Consider the following 13,558-nt stretch of genomic DNA (forward strand, 5'->3'; position numbering starts at 1 on the left):
GTATAGTTTTAGCACGAAAGTTCTTCAAAAAAATGTGAAACTGGAGTAGGTGTTTTGTACTCTAAATGCTGGCTGGGAGACTATTGACTTTTGAGGTAAAATTGGTATTCTGTAATTCTTAGGACCTCACAGTGAGAAGAAACAATTCTGAAATACACAACTATTAAGAAACTACAGCTCTTAAAATTTGTGACTTAAATACGTAGCAAAATGCCGTTTTCTGAGAACCTGAAGGCTTTGAAGGAGATAGTTCATAAAGCCTGTTTTATATAGGCGAAGTACTAATTTAAATTCCTTTGGGCATTTTAGTTCTTTTTGAGGAAGGACTGTTCCAAATTAAATGAAGGTTAATTAGATCACGCCTACAAGGTGTTAGTGAGTTGACTGAGCTTGTCTGTAGAATAGACGTATCACCCAGTGTTTAAAATGACCTTATTTAGTGGAACTTTCTTATTCGCTAGCTTGATTTGCATACCTCTTATTTTAATTCATTGAATTTAGAAAAATAATTAAGTCTGGGGAGGATGACATGAAAAATTTGTGTATTAGGAAAAAAAAATTTTTTTGGTAGTTGCGCAAAATTTGAGTATGCAAATTTGTGGTCGCGCAAAAAAAATTAGTGTTTATTTTTCACTTTATAGCAAGCCCAACTACTGCAGCCCAGATGAGCCTGTCAAATCCAACCATGCTCCGGACCCACAGCCTTTCCAATGCAGATGGTCCTTATGACCCCTATAGTGATACGCGCTTCAGGAACAGCTCGATGTCCCTGGACGAGAAAAGCAGAACAATGAGCCGGTCTGGCTCTTTCCGTGATGGCTTTGAAGAAGGTCAGTAAAGTATGTGATGGTGCTGGAAATGATCAGAAGATCACTTTCTCACATAAACCAGTATAGATTTGCTGCTTTTCAGTTCAGCATCGAGGTCATTTCAGTCTCTCTATGTGGAACTCTCGGTGTTAGTTAAGACTTTAGTCCTAGTCATCGTTGTTCTGATGATACTCATTCAGTGATCCTTCTGGCCTGACATAGGAAACCATGTAAGTGTTGTACCTAGACTATCACTGTTTTTAAACATACCCTGTGCTTCGTTTTTAGTGATCTCAAAATAACTCTACTTTATGCTTAGAGTTAGCATATTAAAGTGTTTCCGTGAATAGGACTATTCTCCTGAACCTGGGCCTCCACACTGCTGTCTGTAGTATAAATAATTGATATTGGCCAGACTGTTGTTTCTATCCCAGTTAATTTTTCCAGCATTTAATCTGTATTCAGATTGTATTTGCTTTTTATTTCTGCTCAAGGTCCTGGGTTGCTATCACACAGCTTCCGTGGAAGGGACCTGAGTAGTTCTTCAAAACATCTAGGCTCTTCTTTGTAATTCCTCGTCATCTTCTCAAATATCTAATCATACCTGATAAAAGAAGTCATTTACCTATAAATAAATATTTAGTTTGATTGCTACTGGTCTTGCAACCTTATGGCTGTAGCAGGAGTAACCACAAGCACACATTGAAACCCTCAAGGGTTACACTGTGAGAAGTCAAGCACGGGGTGAGCTCTGGGAGTGGTTCATAGGAAGCTCTTTTGGCTTTAGCTCTTTGAGTCCTAAATCTCCTTTCCGGCAAGGATTGGGAGCTTGGTTGGCTATGAAGTACTTGATCACTACGGGTCACAGAAGCCTTTGCTCACTTACTTCCACCACTGCTGAAGAGCTGCACTTACTCAGCGGTGCTAATACCAGTGCCCGTTGTTGCTGCTCCCCTAGAGCCTAGCGTGCGTGGGAGCCACACGTAAGTGCTTGTAGGGGCCTTTAGGAGCCACAGGGTGCCTTCCTGGAGATACTGGTTATCCCATCTGTTTTCTGCCATTGGAAGGGGTAGAAAATGTGCATTGGATATGGCTCCAGAAAGATTCAGGACTAATTCATTATTGAATTTAGCCAGTCTAACTCCACTACATTTAATTGTATTTTAGAGGCCCATGGCTGAGGATCTTTATTAGGGGTTGAAATAACTCTGTAGGGCTGAAAACTGTGTTGTTGCGGAATTAAACTTGGTTCATGCCATGCTCTCAGAAAACTAGATGATCATGAACAGTCAAAGACTACCTGATAGTTAGTCAGATGAGTTCTATTCTGAGAGGAACAGTCCCACTCTTACAGGGGAGTTCCTTGATATAATTGGTGAAGGAATTTAAATCACCGCATCTGTGTTACCCTTAGATTTACCGAAAGAGCTACTACAGCAAAGCCTACTCAGGTTTTATTGAAGACATTCTCAAAAAAATTGTAACCTCAGACTTTTAAGCGTGCTTATGATTGCAGCAAATCCATTTTGGCATGTTTGAGGTTAAACTATCTCTTACGATTCAGAAATTTGTGTCCAGGCGAGAGCCTAGTTTGGAAGAGTATTTAATAAGTGTTACATGTTTGAGGACAAACCGTTTTAAAAAAAGAAAAGGAAAAGGGAAGAGTTAGGTGAAATGTTTTGCAAAGTGCTTCTCATTCATTTAAAAAAAAAAGTAATAAAAATTATGTCCAAGAAAGGTCTGCCAAGTTATGGACATGAAAGCAGCGGGAAAAGATCACTTTTGTATATAAGGAGGGAATTTGACCCTACAGTGGACATGCTGAAGAAGTCCCTTTCCGGTTTTCCTAAATTTTTGGCACCTGGAAGGATCATAATAATTTACCAGATGGGATGAACTTTTAGGTGCAATCTCTGTATTTTTGTCTTCAGGTTAAAGGTCTTCTGTCACTTCTTTGGCCGTACAGAAGGCAGGGGTAGCCTGCTTATTAGCTCCTGCTTATTTCTCAGGGAATCACAAGTTCTAAGTAAGCAAGCGGTTCTGAATATGGCACATATGTTGTCCTGTGCTTGCAAACCTGTGGACCTAATTCACCTTCCCAGAATGAGAGAATAGAAGAGAAGTATGAATACATCATTCACCTTCACCTTGGGAGAATAGATCAAGAAGTATTCTAGAAATAAAATTTGTGGTTAATGAACAAATTGATTTTATACAATCAGCCGGTGCCAATGAAGCATAAATCCAGGTCTTTAAAATAAAGCTTACCAATCTACTTCTTAATTACTTATTAGTGCATAAGATGACAAGACATGTTATTCTTATTAACTTCAGTAGGGCCAGGATTTATCCTTAAAAGCCTTTTTTTTTGGTCTCCGTAGTGTGAAGTACAGTCATGTTCTCTGACAGCGCAGCACGTAGGTCGAAATGTCAGACAGTCTTGCAGTACTTAACTCTTTGATAGGAAGGGTGTCGGGGCTGGAGAGGTGCCAGCAGGGGCAGCCTCCAAACTGCCCAGAACTTCAGGGGTGCATACACAGCCTAGAATTTAAGTGGTCTCTTGGCTACCCAATTTCCCTGCTTCCCTGGCCATCAGTCTTCTCCAGGAGCTGTGTTGCCTCAAAAGGAATTAAATTCATTGTCGTCGGGATATAGATTTTTATTCCTTTTTGTGCTACTGACTGCAATACCTGGTGTTCTTTCTACTCTTTGGACAGTTGATGACAGCTAGACCGTTTCTTTTCTAACATTAAAAATGATACATGCTTGCATATGCATTTATAGTGCTTGAAAATAACAGCTCCAAAACAATTTGGGGTTGTAGCCTGCGTGCAGATGCATGTTAACTGCAAAAACCAGGAATCACATCAAGAGCATAACTGCCTTCAGGCTCCTAATTAAATAGCCTTAAAGTAGCCATCTGCAGATACTTTAAAAAGAAATTGCGCAAAAAATATTAACTCCTTAGTTGTCCTTGAGACTAGAAATCTCAAATCATACACACATTCAAATGATGCAATGGTGATGTTTTACAGGGCAGGAGGATGATTCCCAGAGTTGTACATTCTTTCCCTTTTTTTCATTTTGAGTTTTCTTTCCTCCTTTAAAGGCCCAGTGTAATCTTAAAAATTCCAGTTGATGCTAACTCAAAAATGCCTGTGTCCCAGTCCGTGGTAGGGAGATGTGTTTCTTCTCTGACCAGTTGGTATGGTTGCTTTCTTGAATACATCTCTATTAGTAAAAACAGCACAAAGGAAGACTGTAGAGAGGCAAACTAGAAAATAACAATATAATAAATTAAAATAATATCATATTCTGTGTATGAGTCTATTGGTGGCCTTGTGCAATATTGCCTGCGCTTTGGGCTTTCCATCTTAAAAAAGGTGATCCTGAGGGTAAAATGCAGGCAAAAAGTGACAAGAAGATCTTAAGTGCATAACATCTATGGTATGAAGAGAGTTAAAACAGATTAGGAATCTTCAGCTTGAAAAAATGATGTCTGAAGGGAGGCGATGATATGTAATTTAGTGCCTTATAAAGAGGATGGTTATCCATTACTTCTCACATCACAGGGGTGTGGAGACCCTCAAGGAACTTATTGGCTGACTCAGCAACAGGTCTAAAATAACTGCAAAGAATTTTATTTCTAAACACAAGAAGAGTTTTTTGTTACAGGCAAAACGTGTCTGTGGATTCAGAAGTAGTTAAGCAAGTTAATGGTAGATTGGTCACAGCAAATCTGAACAATAACAGTCTGACTGCAGTTTCCATCTCAGGAATTTCCATCTCTGCTGATTCCCAGAAGATGCAAAGGTGCACCTGGGGAAAAATCACCGGCTATCTGCCTCCTTCTTGCATTCCTTTCCCTAAACATGCGTTGCGGTTGCAGCCAGAGGTGGAGCACGCGATTAGACAGACCCTGGGTCTGACTCATGCTAGTTATTTTTATGTTCTTAATGCAGTACAGTCCTTAACATCTAACTATAAAGATAATTTTAATTGAAAATATGATTAACCAGAAAAAGCAAATGGGTGTGAGTTTTTTCACTTTCTTGTGGGTTTTTTAAATTGCCTTGAATTCCTCCAGAAGCCAACTTAGACTTTGTTTACTTCTCTTTCCAGCCTTGCCTTAGGATATGATGTCAATGGGAAAGCAGAGCCCATTTATTATGAATGTAGGAGAATTGCAGTAGGTAATTAGAGCAAAATGGCAGCTTTTCTAAGCTTTTTTTTTTTTTGGCTGGAGGATTTAGTTGAAAGAAAAAGTAATTTAACACGATTTCATATGGTTTGTATGAAGTTACCTGAAATTTGAATGAAAGTTTCAGTTAAATGTATCTTGTTTCTAAAAATAAAAACAAAGGAAAGGTAATTTTGCATGCTTCAGTAACAGAAAGAATAGCTTCAGGTAGGTTTTTTTAATAGCTTATTCAAAAATAAAATTATTTTTTATGTAAATCCTAACGCCGGGGTGATGGTAACAACCTTAAGAATCAGTGTATATGTATATCTTTTACTGGATGTATATTTAAATGCAAAAACTGCTTGAAACGGATTCTTTTCCAGAAAAGGTTTTGTAGCCATGATTTCACTCCAGTAATTTTTCTGTGAGAGAACGAACTGTGCCTTGTTAAAGAAGTGTAATTGCTTGAAAGAAAGACCAAAAACTCCTGCAGGGATAGGGAGTCGATGCCCATGATCCAGCTCCTTGGTAGTCAGCAGAAGGATGGTACAGCTGCATTCAGAGGACACTTAGGAGCCCCAGAATTAGACAACGGTTTCTGCCCTGGGTGCTCCACATCTTCTGGAGCATCTGGTTACATACTGGAGCTCGGTATCGTGATCTTCTCAGGATGCCTCCATCTTGGTGTGCTGCTTAAAGAAAATCTCATCTCAATCTCATCTAAAACTGAAGATGAAGTACACAGATTTACTTCTGTAAACTCTTCTGAATTTCAGTTAATTGGTTGTTTTTTAATCTTGAGTAACCCCCTTTGCAAGAGTCTTAAGATAAGCTGTCCAGAGAAATACTTATTTCTGAACAAATGTTCATCGAAACTTTCCTTTTTAATCTTCTTGACCACACCTTATTTTCCTAGCAAACAAGTTTTATTAAATTGCTAAAACAGCTTTACCAAGTCAAAGTTTATGGATCGTATTACCTGGCCGTGCTTTCTTCAAACTGTACGTTATTGGAGCAATAATATAATTAAGTTTATGTTGGGTGATGAAATTGGTGAAAGTATTTCTTCAATAGGCTTCAGGTCGTTGGCAGTGAATGATCTATGATGGTTCTACTATGTAGTTACCGTTTTTATATTAATTGTGTTTATTTTCTTTCCTTTAGTACACGGTTCGTCTCTCTCTTTGGTATCCAGTACATCATCTATTTATTCGACAGTGAGTATAATGAAATCAAGAGTTTGGGTCTACTAATCAAAATTATTGAATTGACTGCTCTTATTGTGCTAATTATTTTTGCCATTCCAGAAGGAGAGAGAAAAAATGCTTTTAATTTGATTGTATTCTGAATGCCAGCTACTAAGGAAATGTTTACAGTCATAAAGATGTCTGTGGATATTTAGCAGTATCCTCATTAAACACAGACATTAATGGCCTGAAGTTTTGAGTCAGTATTTTACAACTATGCTAAATAAGTTTTGCTACAAAGGAGCTCGGTAGATCTGAGGAGATTTTAACTTCGTTACCTAAAGTACCTCAGAATTTGCTGAATGAAGTCATTCCAGCCTTGTATTAATGATTTGCTACTGAAGAAGTTTGAGTAAGTTTTTTAATGCACAGATTTTACTAATTCTAAAGAAGCCATTTGTTCACTATGCTAGTAATTTTTTCTCCAAAAGTATGTATTCATTTAGGTTATCTGATCCTAAAATAAGGCTTCCTGGGGTTTGAAAACACAGGGGTTTTTTTAAATGCATCTTGCATTTGCTTATTTTCTTCTCTTAGTCTTCTGAAGGATTTTCCATCTAAAACATATACCTTGGAAGACCTTGTAAGTTAAGACTATTCCTGTGCTGCAGTGGGGAGGTGAGGCTGCAACACGCAGACCCTGTCTTGCCTAGCTTTTCCCTAGCCAGTCGGGGTGTTCACTGCAGCCACCAGGGGCACGGCAGGTTCCAGCCCACACAAGAGTGTACAGAAGTATTTGGCGCTGATGGTTACTTCCCAGTGGCTTGACTGCTGTTAATATCCAAGGTAGCCAGATGAAAGGTGGACCACGTACTCCTGGTGTGCTATGATCACAGTTTTGGGAGTTTCTTAAAGCACAACTCTTTTAAAAAACAGTGGATAATAATTACTTCTGAAATAGGTGTTAATTGAACGGCATCTTCAATTTCAAATTGTTATGCATGTGTGGTGCAGCTTCGTGCTTACCACACATCCACGGTTGCAGCAAGCATATGTGATACAAGAGTACATAGAAGAATTCACTGTTAGGAAACTACATGTGTAATATGGCCTTAAAACCTTGATAATAAATTGAAAATACTGCCTTTCATTATTGACCTTGTCTCAGGTAAGGTCCATATGAAGCCAGAACAGATCACGTTTTGGAAGGATGGAAACCAGACCTTTTCTTCTGGGCTGTTGGTTATAACCCTGAGAGCCACAAGGAGAGTACTCAGCAGCTGCTGTCTAAGTTTCTGGTTTATGTGCTTGCTGCCCAAGTACCAGTGGCTCTTAATAGCGTGGTTTGATGGGTATAATTTTCATGGTGGCTGGTAGTGGACGTGTTTATGTAAGGACAGTGCAGTGTGTAACTTCCTACCATATGCTCTCATTAGCTGATAACTTTGGTTAGAAACAAGCCATAGTAACCACAGCTTTATCATGCAGACCACAGCAGATGGTCAGTACGTGCACTTTGCGTCCTCTGATAACTAGTTGTCTGTCCTCAGCTTTTCATCACCACAGTGCCTAGGCAGCACCCAAGTGGGAGTAATTTTTTTTTTCTTCACATCACATTGGAATGCAGAAACGTGATCTCCATCCCATGGAGAGCTGAGCATGGGAGGAAGGAAATTGCCTAGGATCAGCCATGTTCTGTGACAGTCCTGGTCCTTCAGAGCCTCATGCAGTCCCTTATGCACGGAGCCAGGACTTCACCCATCCATGGTTCAGACTCAGAGGGGTGCTGGTTGGCAGGCTGGGAAACAGAGCCCAGATTCCTTCCTGCAGGAAGAAGTACTGTACAAGCAGCCTGTTTTGTTTTTCCTGAAGAGTAAATAAGTTAGGAGATTATTTTAGATCGAATATGGATGTGGGAATCCAAAAGAAGGAGTTCACATTAGAGTTTTTGAAATGCAAAAAAACACTGAAAAAAATTGATAAATTTGTCAGGCTGCTTATGTTGTAATATCCTCATGTATTTTCCTCTGTTTTTATTTTATAGCCTGAAGAGAAGTGCCAGTCAGAGGTAAGAGCACATCATGTTTGACAGGCATAAATGTTCTGTCAAGACACACTGCATTTCGTGACTTGCTATTTTATTTCTCTGTATTATGGTGCAGTAAAGTGCTCTCTTAAAATATATAGATTCGCAAGCTACGAAGAGAGTTGGATGCATCCCAAGAAAAAGTGTCAGCTCTGACAACTCAGTTGACTGCCAATGTGAGTAGAACTTGAGAACAAACACTAACAGGGAATGCATTTAATGTACCAACTACCACCCTAGTTTTTCTAAGCGACCAAAAAGTTTCATGTGTCTAACATTCAGTTCATATTACCTGTGTGTTTAAAAAAATAACTACATGCATGTGGGACCTTTCAAAAAAATAATAACATCCTCTGTCCTACTGAGTGTCTTACGTCTTTCTTTAAATATGGAATTATAATATTCATTTGGCTTTATACATATGTAAACCATCTTCAGATGTTGAGAAAATCATTGAAAATTGTGTCTTTTTTATAAGTGGTGTCTTGTTTTGTCATTTGGGTGGGATGAGATACCAATGAAGGTTATAATTGGTAGGAATAAAAATGGGTGGAAATGTGGATTGAAATGCATTATACTTTGCTTTTGCATAAAGATGTGGGCTAATGGCATGGCAGGTAACAGTGGCATAAGGGCCTTTGAGAACCAATTTACAGCTACAGAGTGGACATACCTGATTTTCACCAGTGTGGGCAATACTTCTGTTTGTTTCCTCTGAGGAATTTGATCAGTAAGTAACTGAAAACACTTGGAAAAAAAAGATTTGGAAGCCAGGAGGCGTTGAGGCAACACGATGTATGACCCTGAGCAAGTTTATTTGTGTTCTGTGCTGTAGTCTGAAAATCTGCAAAACAGAAGCTTGCTGAAAAAATAAGCAGTTCTAGAGTAAATAAGCTACAGATGAGCAGTCATTGAATTGGACCATACTGACATCCTAGTATGCGGGAATGACTAAACATCAGAACACATGCTACTGGAGAGGAAGTTTCTGTCCATCAGCTCTCTGAATAGGTGGAATGCGAAACTTGGCCCAGTAAAGGACAGCTTTTATCTGAGCAGTAACACCTAGCACGAAAAGGATTCAAGGGGAGAAATCTGTGGTGTTCACTGCAGGCATTGCAGTGCTTCATCCAGCTTGCAAAATGGGAAAGGAAAACCAAGAACACAGTTAATAGAGAAGTCAAATAAACGGGCTTTGAGTGTGTGTAACCACTCAGTCACTTTCCCAAGAAGAAAAGAAAAAATTCTAAAAAATCTTCCACAAATTAAATCTTATTTTTGCCTTCCAAATACAAAGAGGGCTGGATACATGAGTCGGTTTTCATCCAGAAGCTTCTTTTACTTGTGAAAAAGTAAGAACCAGATTCTCTTGCATACTTTTTTTGTCATGTTGTTAAATAACCCAGCTTGTGTCCTTCAGGAACGTGCCAGCTCCATAACTCACCTAGCTCTGCCTTAGTTTTGTTGCATTCTTCTTCGTGCCATGTTCGGATTCAGTAGGCTGCTGCTCAACACGGGAGTTAGCTGCCTGTCTCCAAGAGTAGTGAATAGCCCAGGCTACTCTGTGCCTGCCCCAGCTGCCGTGAACTTGCCCAAGTATTTGTGTGTGGTTACTACAACTATCTTTGCGGAGAATAGTTTTTAATATATGCTGCTGCTGCTGTATAATTTTGTTTGGTTTGGGGTAATTTGGGCTTTTTTTTGTTGTTTTGTTTGGTTTCTCCCCCCCAAAAAAGTTAGCATCATCTATTTTGATAATATTCCATTTTTGCTTCATTTACTTTGCTAAAGTTTTGGGGGTTTTTTATTCCTGTTGTTTAAACTTCTTAGACTTTGACCTGTCCCTTATTTGTCCATAAATCAGCTTCAGTCTGCTGCAGAAACGTTACAATAACTGTCTTAGCAATGTATTTCACTCTCTAGCCACCTCTTTTCAGAGAATATACTCTTTTTCCATGTCAAAGGCCAGGTGTGTTCCCAAAAAAGTTAAGATGAATAAATGCTGTTTGTTAAGACATTCTTTTATGGACATTTCCTTTACACAAGATTTTTTTTTTTTTAAATGCTTTTAACTTAGGCAATTTAAATTCATCTGTCTATTTCATTTATTATTTTTTTCCTGGCTTTTCCTTTCACTGCAGCTTTTGATGCTTCTCAGGCTGTCAGGGGCAAGAACTTTGAAAAGGTTTTGCTCTCACTAGGAAGTGAAGATAACTTTTCCATAGCTCACTGTTTCAGCGAGGAATAATTTAAAGGTGCCTGATCTGGTTTTGAAAGAGCAACTATTTCTTAAGGTTCAGGTCAAAGCATTAAGGGTCTGTGTCCCATTATTAATCCATGCAGACCCACTTGCCCATTGATTTTTTTGCTTTTGCAAAGTATTGCTGAGGATTCCTGAGTATTGATTTTGTTATTCCCTGTTCATCCCCCCCAACAGAAACTTTGCAGTCTGCGTTTTTAAAATAAATATTTAGGTTTTCAGACATGTGTGGCGTGAGGGTTTGAATTACTTTTTGCTATTTTCTCACAGTCTCAGCTCTGCTTATTTTCATAGGGGCTGATGGGAATGTGAGATGCACATCTCCCTGTTATTGTACCGCTCATGTTTGTTTTCACTGCGAATGTGAGAACAGTTATTTAGGATAATTCAGCTGTGTGCTGCTGGTGAATCAGTCTGGAATAGCTCTGTGAAAGGTTTGGCTATTCTGTATATATTTAGGTGAGAGAATGTCCCTTTCCACTTGGAAAGATGTTGCACAATTTTACTTGTCTTTGTGTGTATAGAATTATTTTTAATAGAGAAAGTAAATATGATTTACTATGATTAGTGTAGATGATCATGGCTAATGAGACAAATACATATTGAACTATGCCTGTGTTCAGTTGCATATGCAACTGCATATAGATGTGTGTATATATATACATGTATAGCCATACATGTATATCTGTAAAACATGGCACTAGAAACATAGTACCCTTTTATCGAGTTTCTCAATCTACTTCTCCTTCCTTTTACTTCTCAGTCATTTTCAATTCTCAGCTGCTGTCCTTAATATAATCAACACTGGGTTATCAGTGCTTCATGGGAAAAGAAAAAAGGGTTCATTGGCCAAGCACTGGGAAATTTTGAATGATATTTGTCACGTGGACCTTAGCTGCAAGCAGGATGCACTCAAATATTGGAGAACTTAGATGCAAGTTTATCGGCTGATAAAGCATCTGGCATACTGGCTACAATGCTGCAGTAGCCCTGTCCCATCCTCATCCCTCTCTGCAGAGGAAGCATCTCTGAACCAGACTGACTGACATAGTTTCCCAAGTTCTCCCACCGGGTAGCACAGCAAGAGTGTCCGATCTCTCTGACTTCCAGTGTCTTTTTGCCTTAAATATCCACAAGGAAAATAGCGATCTAGTTGGAGCAAAGTTTCTGCCTGGCCTTCCTCTGTCTAAAAACTTCCTTTATATTTTATTTACTGTTTTCTATTTTATTTTACTGTTTAGGTTATCCTCTTAAAACTTAGGAGTGACGTTTTGGGTTTTTTGGTACTCTCTGGAAAAAGATTTAAACTTTTTGTGAAAAGCTCTGTGGCAAGAGTTAAGTACTTGAGGGTGCCTGAAAGCTATCACCAAGTAACCACTTACATGTTAATAATGGCCTGCATAAAAAGTCAAATATTAAGTCGATTTTAAAAATGAACAGCAGGAGATGTGTAGAATCTCTCTACGTTTTGTGATAGGAGGCCTTTACATATCACTGCTTGCACTAGCCTGGGGATGTGGTAGATAACCAAGGACATCCTTCCTTGCCCTTTTGGTATCAGGAATACTTTCAGGTGAGAAGGTGTATTCCCTAAAGCGTCTCTTAAAAGCCTCAGTTCGTTAATCTGTGAGAGGTTTCAAAAAAAATTGAATCTTTCAACAAAGTGGCAAAATGCTTTTTCGATTTATCACAAAATCTAAGCAGCTTTAAAAAAATGAGGAAAGTACGTGAACTGGATTAGTTTGAGACGTGGCTCTTCAAAGGACCTGAACTCCTAGGGCCCCAGAAGGTGGTTTTGTTCTCAGATGTATTCTGGATATAGGGTTGCACATTTTACAGAATAAATGAGAAATCCAGACTGGAAAAAAATCCTGCTTTGCTGCTCTGTTAGAGTATGAGATAACTGTCCTGGCTATTGAAATCATGGAATCAAAGAAGTGGATGTAGCAGCTGCCTGAGGAGCCACCTTCAGGAAATCTCCTGCTGACGTGCCAGCTCACGGCGTTGCTCCTACATCTGTGTTTTCTAAAGCGTTTGGTAGCAGCTGCTGCTGAGCAGGGACCGGTTTATAGCCTAAAACTGCATCATTTCATAGTCTCCTGCTAGTAGTAGTTGTACATGAAAGGGCTGTCGTTTTCTAAAATCGGTCTGCTACCTTTGGCATTTCTGATTTTCCACAGTTAAAATGTTCCTGGTAATTTGTTTGCAAACATTTTCACAACATATGCTCTACTCATTTGACCTTTTCTAATCAGTGTTACTTTCTCCATATCATTTACACAACAATTAATGCGAGGCAGGAGGTGGTCCATTTAAATGCCTGCAGAAATATCCTTGTTTGGAGCCTGCAGAAATACCCTTGTTTGGAGGTAACAAACTTTCTGTATGGTTTAACTTTTAGGCTCACCTGGTGGCAGCATTTGAGCAAAGCCTGGGGAACATGACAATCAGACTGCAGAGCTTGACAATGACAGCGGAACAAAAGGCAAGCTTGAAAAATATTTGGGGAAGTCTTAATTTCTGTTTCTGGCATTGTTGCTCATGCTCCTTCTTTAGTTGTTGCGGGGGAAAAAAAATCACATACACCATTTGCCTTTGTTTCCTCAATTGTGGTGATGGAGTAAAATGTAATCAAAATTTTGTATACAATACTTGTTTTCCTTGCTGGGATGTTGTGACAACTAATCAGGTTATTCCTTTAAATGGTTGCTTTGGATACAAGTCTTCAGCATTGCTTTCTGTAATCAATTTCTTCCCTGTGCATCCACCACACGTGCACATTCAAGAGAAACACCAAGAAAAACCCTTGCAAGACAGGCAACATTGGGTTTTTGGACAGTATACTTGAATATACATTATTTCTGTATTACATAGCATGTACTTTTTTTTTTTTTTTTTGTATCACAATAACCAAGCTTGCAGCCTATTGAGGTTGTGCTTCCCTAGGTATACCAAACCTCATTTTCATCTCCTTGTACATACATATTCCATAAATACTCTATCAATTACCAATGCTCAGGTTGAAATGTGGCT

General features: G+C 39.0%; 1 protein-coding gene across 1 annotated transcript in view; it reads left to right on the plus strand.

The window, feature by feature from the left end:
* NAV2 (neuron navigator 2) overlaps window positions 1–13,558 on the plus strand; it is a 238,692-nt gene that overhangs the window by 203,479 nt on the left and 21,655 nt on the right. The window contains 5 exon segments of the mRNA XM_035892631.1: window positions 642–830; window positions 6,157–6,209; window positions 8,224–8,247; window positions 8,367–8,441; window positions 12,927–13,010. Of these exon segments, the coding sequence (XP_035748524.1) occupies window positions 642–830; window positions 6,157–6,209; window positions 8,224–8,247; window positions 8,367–8,441; window positions 12,927–13,010 (425 nt within the window).

This window comes from Egretta garzetta, unplaced genomic scaffold (assembly GCF_000687185.1).
Source record: "Egretta garzetta isolate BGI_Z169 unplaced genomic scaffold, ASM68718v1 scaffold454, whole genome shotgun sequence".
NCBI classification, from domain to species: domain Eukaryota; kingdom Metazoa; phylum Chordata; class Aves; order Pelecaniformes; family Ardeidae; genus Egretta; species Egretta garzetta.